Genomic DNA, 23490 nt, shown 5'->3' with positions numbered 1-23490 from the left:
CTCTGACCACAGAGGAGGCCGAGTGGATGACTGGGAGGGAGACGGAGGAGAGGAGATCGCTAGCTGTTTATCGACGGCTCCTGGGAATGCCTCATGCACTGTATACATCACAGAGAGATAATGAGTTCAGATACTGGAGTGGAACTGAGAGGACGTGTCTTTTAACCATGTCTCTGTCTGTCTCTGTCCTTTAACCAAGTCTCTGTCTGTCTCTGTCCTTTAACCATGTCTCTGTCGGTCTCTGTCCTTTAACCATGTCTCTGTCTGTCTCTGTCCTTTAACTATGTCTATGTCTGTCTCTGTCCTTTAACCATGTCCCTGTCTCTGTCCTTTAACTATGTCCCTGTCTGTCTCTGTCCTTTAACCATGTCCCTGTCTCTGTCCTTTAACTATGTCCCTGTCTGTCTCTGTCCTTTAACCATGTCTCTGTCTGTCTCTGTCCTTTAACCATGTCCCTGTCTCTGTCCTTTAACCATGTCCCTGTCTCTGTCCTTTAACCTGATGAGGACAGAGGGCGCTGTTGTCACTTTGGGGGAAAAACGTGCCCAATTTAAACGGCCTCGTACTCAATTCTTGCTCGTACAATATGCATATTATTATTACTATTGGATAGAAAACACTCTCTAGTTTCTAAAACCGTTTGAATTATATCTGTGAGTGAAACAGAACTCATTTGGCACAAACTTCCTGACCAGGAAGTGGAAAATCTGAAATCGATGCTCTCTTCTGGGTCCTGCCTATAAATGGGCATGATACCTATTAGTATACATGCACATCATACACCTTCCCCTGGATGTCAAGATGCAGTGAGAGAAGAAATGAGGTGTTTATCTTGGTCTGAGATGGAATACGTCCTCTTGGAATGACGTGTCACCGATTTCATGTTTTCAGGAAGGCGCGAGGAGGACAGTGGGATTGCCTTTTGAAAAGCTGTCGTTATAGGCGACTACTATCTCCGGCTTTGATTTTATTTGATACATGTGACAATATCATCGTAAAGTATGTTTTTTCAATATAGTTTTATTAGATTTTTGAAATTTATTCGGGACGTTAGGCGTGTTGCGTTGTGTGCCCTTTGTTCAGAATGGAGAGCTTCGCGCCACTTGGCCAGTGTGCTTGCTAATTCAAGAGGGAAAAACGATGTTCTAAATCCAAACAACGACTGTTCTGGACAAAGGACCCCTTGTCCAACATTCTGATGGAAGATCACCAAAAGTAGGACCCATTTTGTGATGCTATTTCATATATCTGTCGAACTGTGTACTAGTAGTTTTGCGCCCAGGTTTTGGCCACTCTCTCGCTATAACATAAGCCTTATGTCGTAATGAAGATATTTTTAGAATTCTAACACTGCGATTGCATTAAGAACTAGTGTATCTATCATTTCCTATACAACATGTATTTTTTTGTAATGTTTATGAATAGCTATTTGGTCAGAATAGGTGAGAGTCTAATAGAAATATCCGCACATTCTGGGAAAAATAAGCTACGTTAGCATAATGGATAACCACTGATTTCAGCTCTAAATATGCACATTTTCGAACAAAACATAAGTGTATGTATAACCTGATGTTATAGGACTGTCATCTGAGGAAGGTTTATGAAGGTTAGTGAAAATTAATATCTTTTGCTGGTTTATTCGCTAACGCTAACGTGCCTATTGCTATCGCTAACGTGCCTTGATGAATGAATGCGGTAGTGTGGTAGTCTATTGTAGTAAGCTAATATAATGCTATATTGTGTTTTCGCTGTAAGACACTTAAAAAATCTGAAATATTGGCTGGATTCACAAGATGCTTGTCTTTCATTTGCTGTACACGATGCATTTTTCAGAAATGTTTTATGATGAGTATTTAGGTATTCCACGTTGGTCTCTATAATTACTCTGGCTGCTTCGGTGCTATTTTTGACGGTAGCTGTGATGGTAGCTGCAATGTAAAACTGATTTATACCTCAAATATGCACATTTTTCGAACAAAACATAGATTTATTGTGTAACATGTTATAAGACTGTCATCTGATGAAGTTGTTTGTTGGTTAGTTTGGTTGGTTCTTGGTTAGTTAGGTTGGCTTTGTGCATGCTACCTGTGCTGTGAAAAATGTCTGTCCTTTTTTGTATTTGGTGGTGAGCTAACATAAATATACGTGCTTTTTTCGCTGTAAAACATTTAAAAAATCGGACATGTTGGCTGGATTCACAAGATGTGTACCTTTCATTTGCTGTATTGGACTTGTTAATGTGTGAAAGTTAAATATTTCTAAAAAATATATTTTGAATTTCGCGCTCTGCCTTTTCAGTGGAATGTGGGAGGAGTTCCGCTGGCGGAACGCTGGAGCAGTAAAGGTTAACCATGTCTCTGTCTCTGTCCTTTAACCATGTCTCTGTCTGTCTCTGTCCTTTAACCATGTCCCTGTCTCTGTCCTTTAACCATGTCCCTGTCTGTCTCTGTCCTTTAACCATGTCCCTGTCTCTGTCCTTTAACCATGTCTCTGTCTGTCTCTGTCCTTTAACCATGTCCCTGTCTCTGTCCTTTAACCATGTCTCTGTCTGTCTCTGTCCTTTAACCATGTCCCTGTCTCTGTCCTTTAACCATGTCCCTGTCTCTGTCCTTTAACCATGTCTCTGTCTGTCTCTGTCCTTTAACCATGTCTCTGTCTGTCTCTGTCCTTTAACCATGTCCCTGTCGGTCTCTGTCCTTTAACCATGTCTCTCTCTGTATCTGTCCTTTAACCATGTCCCTGTCTGTCTCTGTCCTTTAACCATGTCCCTGTCTGTCTCTGTCCTTTAACCATGTCTCTGTCTGTCTCTGTCCTTTAACCATGTCCCTGTCTCTGTCCTTTAACCATGTATCTGTCTGTCTCTGTCCTTTAACCATGTCCCTGTCTGTCTCTCAGTTATCCAGCAGGACTAGTTTCTTGATAGCCTACATGTAATCATGTGTGCCACTCTACAGGTCATTGCTTTATTTGAGAGACAGTTAATACAATCTTGAAATGAAAATAACATATTAAACTAAAATGTAATATTTACAAAAAGTAGACTCACCAGGAACCATTCCGGCCAGTGTTGAGGTGGGGTAGCTGCCTTGGCCGGTGGGGGGTACGTGAGGGGGATAACCCGGTAGGGTTGTGTTGGCCATGTCTCGACCTGGAGAGAGAGAGAGAACACACACAATCAATAGATGGTCCTTCAAGACAAAATACTAAACCACCCCTTAGAAACAGGACCAAACCATACCTCTTAGTGGTTAGAAACAGGACTAAACCATACCTCTTAGAGGTTAGAAACAGGACTAAACCACCCCTTAGAAACAGGACCAAACCATACCTCTTAGTGGTTAGAAACAGGACTAAACCATACCTCTTAGAGGATAGAAACAGGACTAAACCATACCTCTTAGAGGATAGAAACAGGACTAAACCATACCTCTTAGAGGATAGAAACAGGACTAAACCATACCTCTTAGAGGTTAGAAACAGGACCAAACCACCCCTTAGAAACAGGACCAAACCATACCTCTTAGTGGTTAGAAACAGGACCAAACCATACCCCTTAGAGGATAGAAACAGGACCAAACCATACCTCTTAGTGGTTAGAAACAGGACCAAACCACCCCTTAGAAACAGGACCAAACCATACCTCTTAGAGGTTAGAAACAGGACTAAACCACCCCTTAGAAACAGGACCAAACCATACCTCTTAGAGGTTAGAAACAGGACTAAACCACCCCTTAGAAACAGGACCAAACCATACCTCTTAGAGGTTAGAAACAGGACTAAACCATACCTCTTAGAGGTTAGAAACAGGACTAAACCATACCTCTTAGAGGATAGAAACAGGACTAAACCATACCTCTTAGAGGATAGAAACAGGACCAAACCACCCCTTAGAAACAGGACCAAACCATACCTCTTAGAGGTTAGAAACAGGACTAAACCATACCTCTTAGAGGATAGAAACAGGACCAAACCATACCTCTTAGAGGTTAGAAACAGGACTAAACCACCCCTTAGAGGATAGAAACAGGACCAAACCATACCTCTTAGAGGATAGAAACAGGACTAAACCATACCTCTTAGAGGTTAGAAACAGGACTAAACCACCCCTTAGAAACAGGACCAAACCATACCTCTTAGTGGTTAGAAACAGGACCAAACCACCCCTTAGAAACAGGACCAAACCATACCTCTTAGAGGTTAGAAACAGGACCAAACCATACCTCTTAGAGGTTAGAAACAGGACCAAACCACCCCTTAGAAACAGGACCAAACCATACCTCTTAGAGGTTAGAAACAGGACTAAACCATACCTCTTAGAGGATAGAAACAGGACCAAACCACCCCTTAGAAACAGGACCAAACCATACCTCTTAGTGGTTAGAAACAGGACTAAACCACTCCTTAGAAACAGGACCAAACCATACCTCTTAGAGGTTAGAAACAGGACTAAATCACCTCTTAGAAACAGGACCAAACCATACCTCTTAGAGGTTAGAAACAGGACTAAACCACCCCTTAGAAACAGGACCAAACCATACCTCTTAGAGGTTAGAAACAGGACTAAACCACCCCTTAGAAACAGGACCAAACCATACCTCTTAGTGGTTAGAAACAGGACCAAACCACCCCTTAGAAACAGGACCAAACCATACCTCTTAGAGGATAGAAACAGGACTAAATCACCTCTTAGAAACAGGACCAAACCATACCTCTTAGAGGTTAGAAACAGGACTAAACCACCCCTTAGAAACAGGACCAAACCATACCTCTTAGTGGTTAGAAACAGGACTAAACCATACCTCTTAGAGGTTAGAAACAGGACTAAACCACCCCTTAGAAACAGGACCAAACCATACCTCTTAGTGGTTAGAAACAGGACCAAACCATACCTCTTAGAGGATAGAAACAGGACTAAACCATACCTCTTAGAGGATAGAAACAGGACTAAACCATACCTCTTAGTGGTTAGAAACAGGACCAAACCATACCTCTTAGAGGTTAGAAACAGGACTAAACCACCCCTTAGAAACAGGACCAAACCATACCTCTTAGTGGTTAGAAACAGGACCAAACCATACCTCTTAGAGGATAGAAACAGGACTAAACCATACCTCTTAGAGGATAGAAACAGGACTAAACCATACCTCTTAGTGGTTAGAAACAGGACCAAACCATACCTCTTAGAGGTTAGAAACAGGACTAAATCACCTCTTAGAAACAGGACCAAACCATACCTCTTAGAGGTTAGAAACAGGACTAAACCACCCCTTAGAAACAGGACCAAACCATACCTCTTAGAGGTTAGAAACAGGACCAAACCACCCCTTAGAAACAGGACCAAACCATACCTCTTAGAGGTTAGAAACAGGACTAAACCACCCCTTAGAAACAGGACCAAACCATACCTCTTAGAGGTTAGAAACAGGACTAAACCACCCCTTAGAAACAGGACCAAACCATACCTCTTAGTGGTTAGAAACAGGACCAAACCACCCCTTAGAAACAGGACCAAACCATACCTCTTAGAGGTTAGAAACAGGACTAAACCATACCTCTTAGAGGTTAGAAACAGGACTAAAACACCCCTTAGAAACAGGACCAAACCATACCTCTTAGAGGTTAGAAACAGGACTAAACCATCCCTTTATGGAGGTTAGAAACGGGACCATGTTTGTGTTCCAAATGGCAGCCTATTCCCTACGTAGTGAACTACTTTTTTACCAGGGCCCATAGGGCATATAGGGTCCATAGGGCTCTGGTCAAAAGTAGTGCACTATCTAGGGAATAGGCTGCCATTTGGGATGCGCTTTCTAATCACACGATGTCCCTTGAACAGAAAAGAGTCATTGTAAATCACTGTAAAACCATGAAACATGTGACACGTTTATAACCTAAATGTCTGTGTATGAAACTTAAACATTAGGTGTTTAAGATTAGCCATTAAGTGTTCCCATCTTAAACACAAGTGTTTAGAACGCAATATTCAACATTATAGTCAGCTTTTTCCAGTCAGTTTCCAACCAGGCGAACACCTATATCTCCTAGGTGTTCAGATTTTAAACACTTTTCCATCATCCTGTTCAGAGTGCATTTAGTCGTTAGAAATTGATGTGACGTCTTTAATTCAGATCAGTGTTAGGAATGAATGTCTGTCACCTTACCTACATTTCAGAACAACTGAACAGGACATTTGAATCAAGAAATATTTTCAATCACGTGGTGTTGTTGTTACTCAACTGTGTTGAGTTCATTTTCATTAACTCTCTCAGAGTTAACTCTCTCAGCGGGGGGAAGGGGCTCATTATCATATTTCCCAGCATGCTTTGTTGATCTTTAGAATAGTTTTGCTTTAACATCTGTTTTTCCTCATGCACATTGATTGAATAAATGATCTTATACTATAAAAAGATAAATAACTCAAATTGTTCTAAACTAATCCAATCGGTAAGGGGATGGATTTATTCCACCCGTTACTGAGATGGTTGTTCCAGTTTAGATGCTTTAGGTCAGGGGTCATCTATTAGATTCAGCTGACGGCCCAATTTTTTTGGAGCGGCTGGTCAGGGGTCCGGAACATATCTACAAGTCATTTGTAGACTGCAAATTGACTGCAAGAAGCCCAAACAGACTTAATATTTGACTAAAATGTAATCATTTCAAACCTTGCTTACCTTGCGTCTATGATCACATATACAGTATATGTTTATTATGAATAGGAATCCTTTGGAACAGATTTCCAAAATAAAAGAAATAGTGAAATCACCAGTTGGGGAGTCCTGGTTTAGGTAGTCTTGTTTGTTAAGTCCTTCACCATAGCAGCCATTCTGAGTGCTGGTTGTGGATGATACAATGGTCTAATTCTTGGATATCCTCCCTCTGGCTGGATTCTGATAGGAATGACTAATCACTTCACAAACCAGCATATTGTGACTTGCAGGTCTGCTGTGGCCCATGAGCCAGGACTTTCAAACCACAATGTGGAGGATAACTAGGCCATAACTAAAGACCGTATGACATATATAATATGAGGTCATTAAGGGTTTATTTTCGATTGAAACACATTCACTTAGTCGTCTGGTGAAGGCTTCAGTAGTAGAAGTTATAGAAGGTAACAATCATATCTCTGTCACTAACAAACACAGTGATTGGTGGTTATCTCTCACATTCATTTGAAAAGCATGCTGGGAAATATGCAAATACGGCTTTACACCCTACAGTGTTAAAACAACGCCCCCAGTGTTTAGTGTACAAAACCTAATGACTTGTACTGAATAAACGTGTTCATGTGTTTAACAAGTATTACAGGAAATGAACATGCACTGGTCTTTACAATCTAAACAACAAGTATTACAGGAAATGAACATGCACTGGTCTTTACAATCTAAACACTGTGACACGTGTTCATGTGTTTAACAAGTATTACAGGAAATGAACAAGCGCTGGTCTTTACAATCTAAACAACAAGTATTACAGGAAATGAACATGCACTGGTCTTTACAATCTAAACAACAAGTATTACAGGAAATGAACATGCACTGGTCTTTACAATCTAAACACTGTGACACGTGTTCATGTGTTTAACAAGTATTACAGGAAATGAACATGCACTGGTCTTTACAATCTAAACAACAAGTATTACAGGAAATGAACATGCACTGGTCTTTACAATCTAAACAACAAGTATTACAGGAAATGAACATGCGCTGGTCTTTACAATCTAAACAACAAGTATTACAGGAAATGAACATGCGCTGGTCTTTACAATCTAAACAACAAGTATTACAGGAAATGAACATGCACTGGTCTTTACAATCTAAACAACAAGTATTACAGGAAATGAACATGCGCTGGTCTTTACAATCTAAACACTGTGACACGTTTTTATTGGAATTCAAAATACCTTGATGTGTTTAAAAAGTGTTCCAGAAAAGTGTTCAGATCCTAAACACTTGGTTTTACAGCACAGGTATAATGACCTCCATACTATAGCCTACACCCTACTGACTAGAGAATATACTGTAGTCTACACCCTAATGACTAGATAATATACTGTAGTCTACACCCTAATGACTAGATAATATACTGTAGTCTACACCCTAATGACTAGATAATATACTGTAGTCTACACCCTAATGACTAGAGAATATACTGTAGTCTACACCCTGGTGACTAGATAATAAACTGTAGTCTACACCCTAGTGACTAGAGAATATACTGTAGTCTACACCCTGGTGACTAGAGAATATACTGGAGTCTACACCCTGGTGACTAGATAATATACTGTAGTCTACACCCTGGTGACTAGATAATATACTGTAGTCTACACCCTAATGACTAGAGAATATACTGTAGTCTACACCCTGGTGACTAGATAATAAACTGTAGTCTACACCCTAATGACTAGATAATATACTGTAGTCTACACCCTGGTGACTAGATAATATACTGTAGTCTACACCCTGGTGACTAGAGAATATACTGTAGTCTACACCCTAATGACTAGATAATATACTGTAGTCTACACCCTACTGACTAGAGAATAAATATACTGTAGTCTACACCCTAATGACTAGATAATAAATATACTGTAGTCTACACCCTAATGACTAGAGAATAACTATACTGTAGTCTACACCCTAATGACTAGAGAATAACTATACTGTAGTCTACACCCTAATGACTAGAGAATAACTATACTGTAGTCTACACCCTAATGACTAGAGAATAACTATACTGTAGTCTACACCCTAATGACTAGATAATATACTGTAGTCTACATCCTAATGACTAGAGAATAACTATACTGTAGTCTATAGTGACCAGAGAATAAATATACTGTTTTCTATAGTGACCAGAGAATAAATATACTGTAGTCTATAGTGACCAGGGAATAAATATACTGTAGTCTATAGTGACCAGAGAATAAATATACTGTAGTCTATAGTGACCAGAGAATAAATATACTGTAGTCTATAGTGACCAGAGAATAAATATACTGTAGTCTATAGTGACCAGAGAATAAATATACTGTAGTCTATAGTGACCAGAGAATAAATATACTGTAGTCTATAGTGACCAGAGAATAAATATACTGTAGTCTATAGTGACCAGAGAATAAATATACTGTAGTCTATAGTGACCAGAGAATAAATATACTGTAGTCTATAGTGACCAGAGAATAAATATACTGTAGTCTATAGTGACCAGAGAATAAATATACTGTAGTCTATAGTGACCAGAGAATAAATATACTGTAGTCTATAATGACCAGAGAATAAATATACTGTAGTCTATAGTGACCAGAGAATAAATATACTGTAGTCTCTAGTGACCAGAGAATAAATATACTGTAGTCTATAGTGACCAGAGAATAAATATACTGTAGTCTATAGTGACCAGAGAATAAATATACTGTATTCTATAATGACCAGAGAATAAATATACTGTAGTCTATAGTGACCAGAGAATAAATCTACTGTAGTCTATATTAACCAGAGAATAAATATACTGTAGTCTACACCCTAGTGACCAGAGAATAAATATACTGTAGTCTATAGTGACCAGAGAATAAATATACTGTAGTCTATAGTGACCAGAGAATAAATATACTGTAGTCTATAGTGACCAGAGAATAAATATACTGTAGTCTATAGTGACCAGAGAATAAATATACTGTAGTCTACACCCTAGTGATCAGAGAATAAATATACTGTAGTCTATAGTGACCAGAGAATAAATATACTGTAGTCTACACCCTAGTGATCAGAGAATAAATATACTGTAGTATATAGTGACCAGAGAATAAATATACTGTAGTCTATAGTGACCAGAGAATAAATATACTGTAGTCTATAGTGACCAGAGAATAAATATACTGTAGTCTATAGTGACCAGAGAATAACTATACTGTAGTCTACATCCTAGTGACCAGAGAATAAATATACTGTAGTATATAGTGACCAGAGAATAAATATACTGTAGTCTACATCCTAGTGACCAGAGAATAAATATACTGTAGTATATAGTGACCAGAGAATAAATATACTGTAGTCTACACCCTAGTGATCAGAGAATAAATATACTGTAGTCTATAGTGACCAGAGAATAAATATACTGTAGTCTATATGACCAGAGAATAAATATACTGTAGTCTATAGTGACCAGAGAATAAATATACTGTAGTCTATAGTGACCAGAGAATAAATATATTGTAGTCTATAGTGATCAGAGAATAAATATACTGTAGTATATAGTGACCAGAGAATAAATATACTGTAGTCTACATCCTAGTGACCAGAGAATAAATATACTGTAGTATATAGTGACCAGAGAATAAATATACTGTAGTCTATAGTGACCAGAGAATAAATATACTGTAGTCTACATCCTAGTGACCAGAGAATAAATATACTGTATTCTATAATGACCAGAGAATAAATATACTGTAGTCTATAGTGACCAGAGAATAAATATACTGTAGTCTATAGTGACCAGAGAATAAATATACTGTAGTCTATAGTGACCAGAGAATAAATATACTGTAGTCTATAGTGACCAGAGAATAAATATACTGTAGTCTATATTAACCAGAGAATAAATATACTGTAGTCTATAGTGACCAGAGAATAAATATACTGTAGTCTATAGTGACCAGAGAATAAATATACTGTAGTCTATAGTGACCAGAGAATAAATATACTGTAGTCTACATCCTAGTGACCAGAGAATAAATATACTGTAGTCTGTAGTGACCAGAGAATAAATATACTGTAGTCTATAGTGACCAGAGAATAAATATACTGTAGTCTATAGTGACCAGAGAATAAATATACTGTAGTCTATAGTGACCAGAGAATAAATATACTGTAGTCTATAGTGACCAGAGAATAAATATACTGTAGTCTATAATGACCAGAGAATAAATATACTGTAGTCTATAGTGACCAGAGAATAAATATACTGTAGTCTATAGTGACCAGAGAATAAATATACTGTCGTCTATAGTGACCAGATAATAAATATACTGTAGTCTATAGTGACCAGAGAATAAATATACTGTAGTCTATAGTGACCAGAGAATAAATATACTGTAGTATATAGTGACCAGAGAATAAATATACTGTAGTCTATAGTGACCAGAGAATAAATATACTGTAGTCTATAGTGACCAGAGAATAAATATACTGTAGTCTACACCCTAGTGACCAGAGAATAAATATACTGTAGTCTATAGTGACCAGAGAATAAATATACTGTAGTCTATAGTGACCAGAGAATAAATATACTGTAGTCTATAGTGACCAGAGAATAAATATACTGTAGTCTATAGTGACCAGAGAATAAATATACTGTAGTCTATAGTGACCAGAGAATAAATATACTGTAGTCTATAGTGACCAGAGAATAAATATACTGTAGTCTATAGAGACCAGAGAATAAATATACTGCAGTCTATAGTGACCAGAGAATAAATATACTGTAGTCTATAGTGACCAGAGAATAAATATACTGTAGTCTATAGTGACCAGAGAATAAATATACTGTAGTCTATAGAGACCAGAGAATAAATATACTGTAGTCTATATTAACCAGAGAATAACTATACTGTAGTCTACATCCTAGTGACCAGAGAATAAATATACTGTAGTATATAGTGACCAGAGAATAAATATACTGTAGTCTATATTAACCAGAGAATAAATATACTGTAGTCTATAGTGACCAGAGAATAAATATACTGTAGTCTATAGTGACCAGAGAATAAATATACTGTAGTCTATAGTGACCAGAGAATAAATATACTGTAGTCTATAGTCACTTCAATGAGAGATGTTGTCCTAAGCATAAAGTACTTTTAACATGAAGGTGTTATAATGTTCCTTCAACAGACATCTGCAGACTCATAATGTGTCTCAGGAATCACAAAGCCAGTCAACAGAATCCTCATCACACACTGTCAACACAACCAACCGTCGCTCCTCTTCTGTCTCTGTCTCCCCACTAATACTACGTCAGAAGCCAAAAGACCAAGTGCCTCATGGGACAGAAACAACATCAAAGAAGCATGCAGAAGTACGTAGAAGAATGAAGAGGAAAACGCTGTTCATTACTGCATTCAAACTAGTCTAAACATAGCACGCTTTACTGAACCTCAGAACCCTGTCCACCTCCTCTCCTCCTTCTCTCGAACACACACACGCACGCACACACACACACGCACGCACGCACGCACGCACGCACGCACGCACGCACGCACGCACGCACGCACGCACGCACACACACACACACAGTCCTGAAACAGCAGATCACCCCCGTCACTGCGACTGTAGTTCTAAAGCCAAAGACAGTGTGTCTGTCCATACAGTATTGGCCCCTTGTACAGAGCTACTAGCTAGCGTCACTATGGACCCTGCGTTAGTTATTCAGCCCTGCTCCGTATTCAGGCCTGTAATTAGACATGACAGCTGGGTTTCCTACCCTGTCCTACCCCTGCAACCAGGCTGTTTGAGCTGCAGGCACGTAGTTCCCGAGCGCTCCTGAACCCCCCCCCCCCCCCCGGCCCAGCGAAGGCCAGCCAAAGGGACGGAGAGGGAAAAAGGAAAGAGAGAGGGAGGCCCCTGCAATATTGTTTAGCCGTGAGGGACACTGTGATTCACTGGGGCTAAATCAGCTCTCAATGGAGCTTTAATGAGCGACCCCAGTAGCCATAACACACCATAACACCCCATAATACCCCATGATACCACAGGACACAGTTTTATGAAGGCATCTTTGACTGCGCATACTCTGGTTTTCAATTGCTGTTGTTTATTTCAGTTAATAACGGCAGTGCAGCTGACACGGGGTGCAGAAATGGCCACGATAATACAAGTGTTTCTGACACGGTCGCCTCTCTCCTCAACAACCATAACGATCAACTACATTCATTTAATGGAGGAAACAAATGTGGATTAGCCTAAAGTATACAGCAAATAACTGTAAACTACTGTAGGCTAGTTTCAGTCTTTAACATACACATGGTTATTGCTATGTGAAACATGAGGAAAAGTTATTTTTCAAGGGAAGGTTTTCTTTTAGTGCAGTGATGTCATTCATGTGAATGGCAGACCATTCATGAGTAATACGAATTAGTTTGTTACAGACCAGTGTGTAGTAAGAATTAGTTTGTTACAGACCAGTGTGTAATAAGAATTAGTTTGTTACAGACCAGTGTGTAGTAAGAATTAGTTTGTTACAGACCAGTGTGTCATAAGAATTAGTTTGTTACAGACCAGTGTGTAGTAAGAATTAGTTTGTTACAGACCAGTGTGTAGTAAGAAGTCAAAGAGAACTGTTGGAGTAGGTGGGGGGTCCTACAGAGACGTGTGTGTGCGTGCGTGCGTGCGTGCGTGCGTGCGTGCGTGCGTGCGTGCGTGCTGCGTGTGTGTGTGTCGAGAGCGGGTTGTATTGGGGTAAAGGCTAGAGGGGCAGTATTCATGGATAAGAGCACACACACAGGGTGGACAGACACAGAGCACATTGTGTGTAGGACTAAGCACGGCACAATAGCTGAAGGGCCCTTGGTTTCATTAACGTCTTGAGGGCCCCGTGCTTCACAGTCTCAAGAGTATGGTTCAGTTTCCCTCGTTGAGCTGACCTCCTGGAGTCATCTGGGCAACTGACTATGGCTTCAGGAGTCATCTGGGCGACTGACTACGGCTTCAGGAGTCATCTGGACAGGGGGCAACTGACTACGGCTTCAGGGGTCATCTGGGCGACTGACTACGGCTTCAGGAGTCATCTGGGCAACTGACTACGGCTTCAGGAGTCATCTGGGCAGGGGGCGACTGACTACGGCTTCAGGAGTCATCTGGACAGGGGGCAACTGACTACGGCTTCAGGAGTCATCTGGGCAGGGGGCAACTGACTACGGCTTCAGGAGTCATCTGGGCAGGGGGCAACTGACTACGGCTTCAGGGGTCATCTGGACAGGGGGCAACTGACTACGGCTTCAGGAGTCATCTGGACAGGGGGCAACTGACTACGGCTTCAGGAGTCATCTGGACAGGGGGCGACTGACTACGTCTTCAGGGGTCATCTGGACAGGGGGCGACTGACTACGTCTTCAGGAGTCATCTGGACAGGGGGCGACTGACTACGGCTTCAGGAGTCATCTGGACAGGGGGCGACTGACTACGTCTTCAGGACTTATCTGGACAGGGGGTGACTGACTACGGCTTCAGGACTTATCTGGACAGGGGGCAACTGACTACGGCTTCAGGGGTCATCTGGACAGGGGGCAACTGACTACGGCTTCAGGAGTCATCTGGACAGGGGGCAACTGACTACGGCTTCAGGGGTCATCTGGACAGGGGGCAACTGACTACGGCTTCAGGGGTCATCTGGACAGGGGGCAACTGACTACGGCTTCAGGGGTCATCTGGACAGGGGGCAACTGACTACGGCTTCAGGGGTCATCTGGACAGGGGGCGACTGACTACGTCTTCAGGGGTCATCTGGACAGGGGGCGACTGACTACGTCTTCAGGAGTCATCTGGACAGGGGGCGACTGACTACGGCTTCAGGAGTCATCTGGACAGGGGGCGACTGACTACGTCTTCAGGACTTATCTGGACAGGGGGTGACTGACTACGGCTTCAGGACTTATCTGGACAGGGGGCGACTGACTACGGCTTCAGGACTTATCTGGACAGGGGGTGACTGACTACGGCTTCAGGACTTATCTGGACAGGGGGCGACTGACTACGGCTTCAGGAGTCATCTGGACAGGGGGCGACTGACTACGGCTTCAGGACTTATCTGGACAGGGGGCAACTGACTACGGCTTCAGGACTCATCTGGACAGGGGGCGACTGACTACGTCTTCAGGACTTATCTGGACAGGGGGCGACTGACTACGGCTTCAGGACTTATCTGGACAGGGGGCGACTGACTACGGCTTCAGGACTTATCTGGACAGGGGGTGACTGACTACGGCTTCAGGGGTCATCTGGACAGGGGGCAACTGACTACGTCTTCAGGGGTCATCTGGACAGGGGGCGACTGACTACGTCTTCAGGACTCATCTGGACAGGGGGCGACTGACTACGTCTTCAGGGGTCATCTGGACAGGGGGCGACTGACTACGGCTTCAGGGGTCATCTGGACAGGGGGCGACTGACTACGGCTTCAGGGGTCATCTGGACAGGGGGTGACTGACTACGGCTTCAGGGGTCATCTGGACAGGGGGCAACTGACTACGTCTTCAGGGGTCATCTGGACAGGGGGCAACTGACTACGTCTTCAGGACTCATCTGGACAGGGGGCGACTGACTACGTCTTCAGGGGTCATCTGGACAGGGGGCGACTGACTACGGCTTCAGGGGTCATCTGGACAGGGGGCGACTGACTACGGCTTCAGGGGTCATCTGGACAGGGGGCAACTGACTACGTCTTCAGGGGTCATCTGGACAGGGGGCGACTGACTACGTCTTCAGGACTCATCTGGACAGGGGGCGACTGACTACGTCTTCAGGGGTCATCTGGACAGGGGGCGACTGACTACGGCTTCAGGACTCAGCTCTCCAAGAGACAATGGGCTTTTCACTGCTCAACACACCATTATGATTAATGGCTGGATTGATTGATTTATTGATTAGTTGATCGATTGATCATTCCAAAGAATGTGGGGACTTTGTGGACTATTGCAAAATGTATGCGAGGTAAAGATTTGGAACAAACTAATGCAAATATATTCCCTTGTTATACATGAGCAAGACAGTAACTGTAATCAAGCTTGTAAACTTCATTACATGATTTAACTTTTATGCTGTACATACAATAATAAATTATTCTTTGCAAGTTACAGAGGGATCTAACTGATCATTTGGTTACTGAATGTAGATTACAGTGGGTTCTAACTGATCATTTGGTTACTGAATGTAGATTACAGTGGGTTCTAACTGATCATTTGGTTACTGAATGTAGATTACAGTGGGTTCTAACTGATCAATTGGTTGCTGAATGTAGATTACAGTGGGTTCTAACTGATCATTTGGTTACTGAATGTAGATTACAGTGGGTTCTAACTGATCAATTGGTTGCTGAATGTAGATTACAGTGGGTTCTAACTGATCATTTGGTTACTGAATGTAGATTACAGTGGGTTCTAACTGATCATTTGGTTCCTGAATGTAGATTACAGTGGGTTCTAACTGATCATTTGGTTACTGAATGTAGATTACAGTGGGTTCTAACTGATCATTTGGTTACTGAATGTAGATTACAGTGGGTTCTAACTGATCATTTGGTTACTGAATGTAGATTACAGTTGGTTCTAACTGATCATTTGGTTACTGAATGTAGATTACAGTGGGTTCTAACTGATCATTTGGTTACTGAATGTAGATTACAGTGGGTTCTAACTGATCATTTGGTTACTGAATGTAGATTACAGTGGGTTCTAACTGATCATTTGGTTACTGAATGTAGATTACAGTGGGTTCTAACTGATCATTTGGTTACTGAATGTAGATTACAGTGGGTTCTAACTGATCAATTGGTTACTGAATGTAGATTACAGTGGGTTCTAACTGATCATTTGGTTACTGAATGTAGATTACAGTGGGTTCTAACTAATGTGGTTACTGAATGTAGATTACAGTGGGTTCTAACTGATCATTTGGTTACTGAATGTAGATTACAGTGGGTTCTAACTAATGTGGTTACTGAATGTAGATTACAGTGGGTTCTAACTGATCATTTGGTTGCTGAATGTAGATTACAGTGGGTTCTAACTGATCATTTGGTTACTGAATGTAGATTACAGTGGGTTCTAACTGATCATTTGGTTACTGAATGTAGATTACAGTGGGTTCTAACTAATGTGGTTACTGAATGTAGATTACAGTGGGTTCTAACTGATCATTTGGTTACTGAATGTAGATTACAGTGGGTTCTAACTGATCATTTGGTTACTGAATGTAGATTACAGTGGGTTCTAACTGATCATTTGGTTACTGAATGTAGATTACAGTGGGTTCTAACTAATGTGGTTACTGAATGTAGATTACAGTGGGTTCTAACTGATCATTTGGTTACTGAATGTAGATTACAGTGGGTTCTAACTGATCATTTGGTTACTGAATGTAGATTACAGTGGGTTCTAACTGATCATTTGGTTACTGAATGTAGATTACAGTGGGTTCTAACTGATCATTTGGTTACTGAATGTAGATTACAGTGGGTTCTAACTAATGTGGTTACTGAATGTAGATTACAGTGGGTTCTAACTGATCATTTGGTTGCTGAATGTAGATTACAGTGGGTTCTAACTGATCATTTGGTTACTGAATGTAGATTACAGTGGGTTCTAACTAATGTGGTTACTGAATGTAGATTACAGTGGGTTCTAACTGATCATTTGGTTACTGAATGTAGATTACAGTGGGTTCTAATTGATCATTTGGTTACTGAATGTAGATTACAGTGGGTTCTAACTGATCAATTGGTTACTGAATGTAGATTACAGTGGGTTCTAACTAATGTGGTTACTGAATGTAGATTACAGTGGGTTCTAACTGATCATTTGGTTACTGAATGTAGATTACAGTGGGTTCTAACTGATCATTTGGTTACTGAATGTAGATTACAGTGGGTTCTAATTGATCATTTGGTTACTGAATGTAGATTACAGTGGGTTCTAACGGTTGCAGCATCTAAACACATAGAGCACTGTATTATATATTTCCTGGAAGTTACAGTGGGTTCTAATGGATGCAGCATCTAAACACATAGAGCACTGTATTATATATTTCCTGGAAGTTACAGTGGATTATAACGGTTGCAGCATCTAAACACATAGAGCACTGTATTATATATTTCCTGGAAGTTACAGTGGGTTCTAACGGTTGCAGCATCTAAACACATAGAGCACTGTATTATATATTTCCTGGAAGTTACAGTGGGTTCTAATGGATGCAGCATCTAAACACATAGAGCACTGTATTATATATTTCCTGGAAGTTACAGTGGGTTCTAACGGTTGCAGCATCTAAACACATAGAGCACTGTATTATATATTTCCTGGAAGTTACAGTGGGTAACTGTCAGATTCCTCTGACCGATGCTGCTTCGCTTACAATCATGTCCTCTTTAAAAGCCTGTTGTCTTTGACTGAGGGGCCGATGGGGAGAGTCCTCTCCTCTCTCTCTCTCTCTCTCTCTCTGTCAGTTCTCAGTACTCCATGATAGCCTCATTAGCTGGGTCCTCACCATTGTTGTCTTACAACAGAGATGTGTGGAGAGAATCCTCATTAAAGAAGGGCTTCTTTATTTGGCCTGGGGTGCCTGCTGAATCCACTACCAGAACACACAGGCAGACAGCCCTCTTAGATTCAACGCCAGCCAGAGAATCAAAGCTGTTAGTATTTTCTCTAGCTGCCCTCTTTATGTTTTTCCCCGTTTACCTACACACACACACACACACACACACACACACACACACACACACACACACACACACACACACACACACACACACACACACACACACACACACACACACTCATACACACACACTCATACACACACACTCATACACACACACACACACACACACACACACACACACACACACACACACACACACACACACACACACACACACACACACACACACACACACACACACACACACACACACACACACACACACACACACACACACACACACAGGAGGTTGGAGGTTTGTTGTTAACAGGAGAGTGCGTGTTGATTTCTGTCTTCATTTTGGAAATGGAGCATAAATCATGAGGACTCTGAGGGTGCAGTATACAGGCTATTTCTGTCTGTTGATATGAATAGTAAATCTCTAGCTACTTGACCATGTCTTTGCCTGAGCATAGCTGAGACAGACAGACAGACAGACAGACAGACAGACAGACAGACAGACAGACAGACAGACAGACAGACAGACAGACAGACAGACAGACAGACAGACAGACAGACAGACAGACAGACAGACATAACTGAACTAACAGTCTTTTGTATTGCTCTGCTGTAGATAATGAGATGCTAGCACTATAAGGCCTTGGACAAAACAAGACCTAACACAACCACTAAACTAGAAGGAGTTACTCAAGGATGTCAGGCAAGTGTTTTCCTGGCTTTGCAATTGCCCTGTGGTCATCTGAACGACAAGGTTAGTATACAGCAGTGACCTACAGGATGTGTTGTGTTCAAGATCACTGAACATAGAAACCAACTAATGATATGATGTTGGTTGGTTGCTTACTGTCCTGAAGACAGATAGAGTACCCTGCAAAACTAAACCTGCCAATTGCTGATTTCTGCAGTGAAAGATAGAGAGAGAGACAGAAAGAGACAGAGAGAGAGACAGACAGAGAGACAGATAGGCAGACAGACAGACAGACAGACAGACAGACAGACAGACAGACAGACAGACAGACAGACAGACAGACAGACAGACAGACAGACAGACAGACAGACAGACAGACAGACAGACAGACAGACAGACAGACAGACAGACAGACAAACAGAGACCCATGAGTCTTCTCAACTCTCATCGCAATGTAAAGAAAATAACCTATAGAGTCGTCTGTCCAGAACATATCATAAAATAACCTATAGAGTCGTCTGTCCAGAACATATCATAAAATAACCTATAGCGTCGTCTGTCCAGAACATATTTGTCAACGTCTGTATTTACTGACTTCAGCTTGTTCTTCTCCGAACGACTGACTGAAAAACCTCCGTAGTTGACCTTCTTTTTATTTGGCACGGCAACAAAGTCATTTAGTTACAAAATTACAATTTTTCGTAGGAAATAGGAGTATTAAATTTAGCACGACAGGAACAACCTTCATGTATCGCTACGACAACAACAACAACCGAAAAAAATCTCCATCTTTGACCTCCATTTTCTCCCGTATGCAGAATCAAGCAATTTATCACCAGCCTAAAAATCTCTGCTCCCTAATTAATTACAACTAAGTAAAGAATGTTTGGGGAGCCAAATTGGTTTAATTCCCCCAACACAGCATCACGGCGGTGAAAGTCATTCATTACCAAATGTGTGCTCAAAGGTTAGTTTGCTTTGTGTGAAGACGAAATAATAATTAATTCCAGAGCCAGGAGAGCTTGCAGGGAGAGCAGGGTAGAGGAGCAGTTTGTCACTAGGCCACAGAGACATCAGGGATGTGTCCCAGGAGAGCTTGCAGGGAGAGCAGGGTAGAGGAGCAGTTTGTCACTAGGCCACAGAGACATCAGGGATGTGTCTCAGGAGAGCTTGCAGGGAGAGCAGGGTAGAGGAGCAGTTTGTCACTAGGCCACAGAGACATCAGGGATGTGTCTCAGGAGAGCTTGCAGGGAGAGCAGGGTAGAGGAGCAGTTTGTCACTAGGCCACAGAGACATCAGGGATGTGTCTCAGGAGAGCTTGCAGGGAGAGCAGGGTAGAGGAGCAGTTTGTCACTAGGCCACAGAGACATCAGGGATGTGTCTCAGGAGAGCTTGCAGGGAGAGCAGGGTAGAGGAGCAGTTTGTCACTAGGCCACATAGACATCAGGGATGTGTCTCAGGAGAGCTTGCAGGGAGAGCAGGGTAGAGGAGCAGTTTGTCACTAGGCCACAGAGACATCAGGGATGTGTCTCAGGAGAGCTTGCAGGGAGAGCAGGGTAGAGGAGCAGTTTGTCACTAGGCCACAGAGACATCAGGGATGTGTCTCAGGAGAGCTTGCAGGGAGAGCAGGGTAGAGGAGCAGTTTGTCACTAGGCCACATAGACATCAGGGATGTGTCTCAGGAGAGCTTGCAGGGAGAGCAGGGTAGAGGAGCAGTTTGTCACTAGGCCACAGAGACATCAGGGATGTGTCTCAGGAGAGCTTGCAGGGAGAGCAGGGTAGAGGAGCAGTTTGTCACTAGGCCACAGAGACATCAGGGATGTGTCTCAGGAGAGCTTGCAGGGAGAGCAGGGTAGAGGAGCAGTTTGTCACTAGGCCACAGAGACATCAGGGATGTGTCTCAGGAGAGCTTGCAGGGAGAGCAGGGTAGAGGAGCAGTTTGTCACTAGGCCACAGAGACATCAGGGATGTGTCTCAGGAGAGCTTGCAGGGAGAGCAGGGTAGAGGAGCAGTTTGTCACTAGGCCACAGAGACATCAGGGATGTGTCTCAGGAGAGCTTGCAGGGAGAGCAGGGTAGAGGAGCAGTTTGTCGCCAGGCCACAGAGACATCAGGGATGTGTCCCAGGGACGTGTCCAGTGAGCAGCGATCAACAACCAGTCAGGGAGGGAACGTGCCTCTCTCGCTCTGCCTGTTCCTGATGTGCTGTGGCTTAATAAACACACTATTCTCTTATTAGTGCACTGCATTTGATCAGATAGTGCACTATATAGGGAATAGGGTGCCATCTGGGATTCACTCCAAGTCTTCAGGGTTTCTTTCTACTCCACACTAGCAGCACTCAGTCACTCTCTCAGTCACTCTCTGCCACTCTCTGTCACTCTCTGTCACTCTCTGTCACTCTCTCAGTTAGTCACTCAGTTACTCTCTCAGTCACTCTCTCAGTCACTCTCTGTCACTCTCTGTCACTCTCTCAGTTACTATCTCAGTTACTCTCAGTCACCCTTTCAGTCACTCTCTCAGTCACTCTCTGTCACTCTCTGTCACTCTCTCAGTTAGTCACTCAGTTACTCTCTCAGTCACTCTCTCAGTCACGCTCTGTCACTCTCTGTCACTCTCTCAGTTAGTCACTCAGTCACTCTCTCAGTCACTCTCTCAGTCACTCTCTCAGTGCATCAACTGTTCAGATCTGATGTGTTCCCCCGACAGCTGTACAGCACTAAGATCATCTTTGGTCGTAGACAACGGATTAAGGAGGATTTCAGTGCTACGAAGCTTCCAGGAAACTCACCTCTGCTGGTTTTGTCCACTGGCCTTCCTCCTGGAATGTCTAATCAACATATCATCCACCTATTACAGACAATTGACTCCTCAGGAGCACCTGTTAGGGCTCAGAGAGGAGGAGAGGAGTGAGGGATGAAGAGAAGGTGTGGGGGGGGGGGGGGGGGGGGGGGGTGTCATTGACACCTACCAATGCACTCTGGGAGTCTCCCATTGGCAGGCCCAGCAGGGATTCTGGGTAAAGAGTCTCGTGTGCATCCAAAATTGCACACTATTACCTGTATAGCGCAATACTTTAGACAAGAGGCCTGTGTATGCCGCTAAAGTAGTGCACTACACAGGACATAAGGCACCATTTGGGAGGCTGCTCCTCTCAGTATGCAGCCGGGCGGCCGCTCGGTCAGCTCTAGTCTACAGCCATGTGTAGAACTGCACTTGAAAAGCCCAGGGGACTGGCCTTCAGAAGCCTCAGTAACCTAATCAAGACACACTGCTACTGGAGTGACTGTTTGGGATCAAGGAAACACAAAGCAGATCTAGATACTGCAGCACAATTAGGTTGTATCTTCACTAATCTCTCCCTCACTTGTTTTACTAAACACACAAACAGTTCCAATTGGTCTTTCCTTCTCCTATTCATCATGTTTACCCCGTGAAAAACAACAACAACATCTTATTTGAATTTGAAGCAGTTTAAATGAACAGTAACGAGGTTGAGAGGATGAAGGATACCATCCCTCTCTAAGGACAATCAATCAAAGAAATCACTTCCCATATCAACAATATAAATTACCACACCATTTTTGATTGTCCCTTCCACATATTCAAGGGAGCTCTTTGGTGGGTGTTTTATTTATTTATTGGGGTAATAGGGACTATTTAGCAGGTAATATGGTATTAATATAGAGGAGAGGAAGAAGAGGACAGTTATAATGGAAGTGGGGCTTTTAGCCTCTGCATGAATTTCAATGATGAAGCACAATGCTTTAAATCCCTTTCTTATTGGAGCCGCCTCCCCTGCAGGTACTTCTGAGAGCTCTAATAGAATAGGAAGCAGAGGACACAATAGATTTATATCTCTCTCAAGCCCCTTTCAGGTCACACTGTGCTTCCCAAATGGCAACCTATTCCCTATATAGTGCACTACTTTCTATGGGCTTTGATCAAAAGTAGTGCACTATAAATAGGGAATAGGCTGCTATTTGGGATCTAGCCACAGAGAATTCCTACGATCTCTTTAAACTGGCAATGAGCACTTCATGAATCATTCATTTTTAATAGATTATGCAAATTTTCCGAGGGACATAAAATCAACAAGATCAATAACGGCAGTCATTTTAATTGGTGTTAGAAAACATTTTAAGGATAAACATAATCTCCTTACTTCTTTCCCCAGCCCCGTAAAAGCACAATTAATTTGAAATTGGATCTCAGCCTAAATGCAGAAGATAATTGAGTAGTGTTTTGCTGTTGCTTGGCTTGGATTCCTCTTGCTGCGCTGGGCTTATTGTTTGAAAGTAAACTGTAATACTGAGTCATTACAGAGAAGCTAAAACCTCAAATACCTGAGTAAAATACATTACAATTACTACCA

At 42.1% G+C, this 23490-nt stretch overlaps 1 protein-coding gene across 3 annotated transcripts in view; it reads right to left on the bottom strand.

The window, feature by feature from the left end:
- LOC120017875 (paired box protein Pax-2a) overlaps positions 1–23490 on the bottom strand; it is a 67960-nt gene that overhangs the window by 8620 nt on the left and 35850 nt on the right. For all 3 annotated transcript variants that reach the window (XM_038960833.1, XM_038960831.1, XM_038960832.1), the window contains 2 exons: positions 6468–6473; positions 3047–3148 (listed from right to left, as the gene is read on the bottom strand). In XM_038960833.1, coding sequence (XP_038816761.1) covers positions 3047–3148; positions 6468–6473 — 108 coding nt within the window. The remainder of the gene's footprint in view (positions 1–3046; positions 3149–6467; positions 6474–23490) is intronic.

Source organism: Salvelinus namaycush, chromosome 22 (genome assembly GCF_016432855.1).
Source record: "Salvelinus namaycush isolate Seneca chromosome 22, SaNama_1.0, whole genome shotgun sequence".
In the NCBI taxonomy this organism is placed as follows: Eukaryota; Metazoa; Chordata; class Actinopteri; order Salmoniformes; family Salmonidae; genus Salvelinus; species Salvelinus namaycush.
This window is presented reverse-complemented; position numbering and strand designations above follow the sequence as displayed.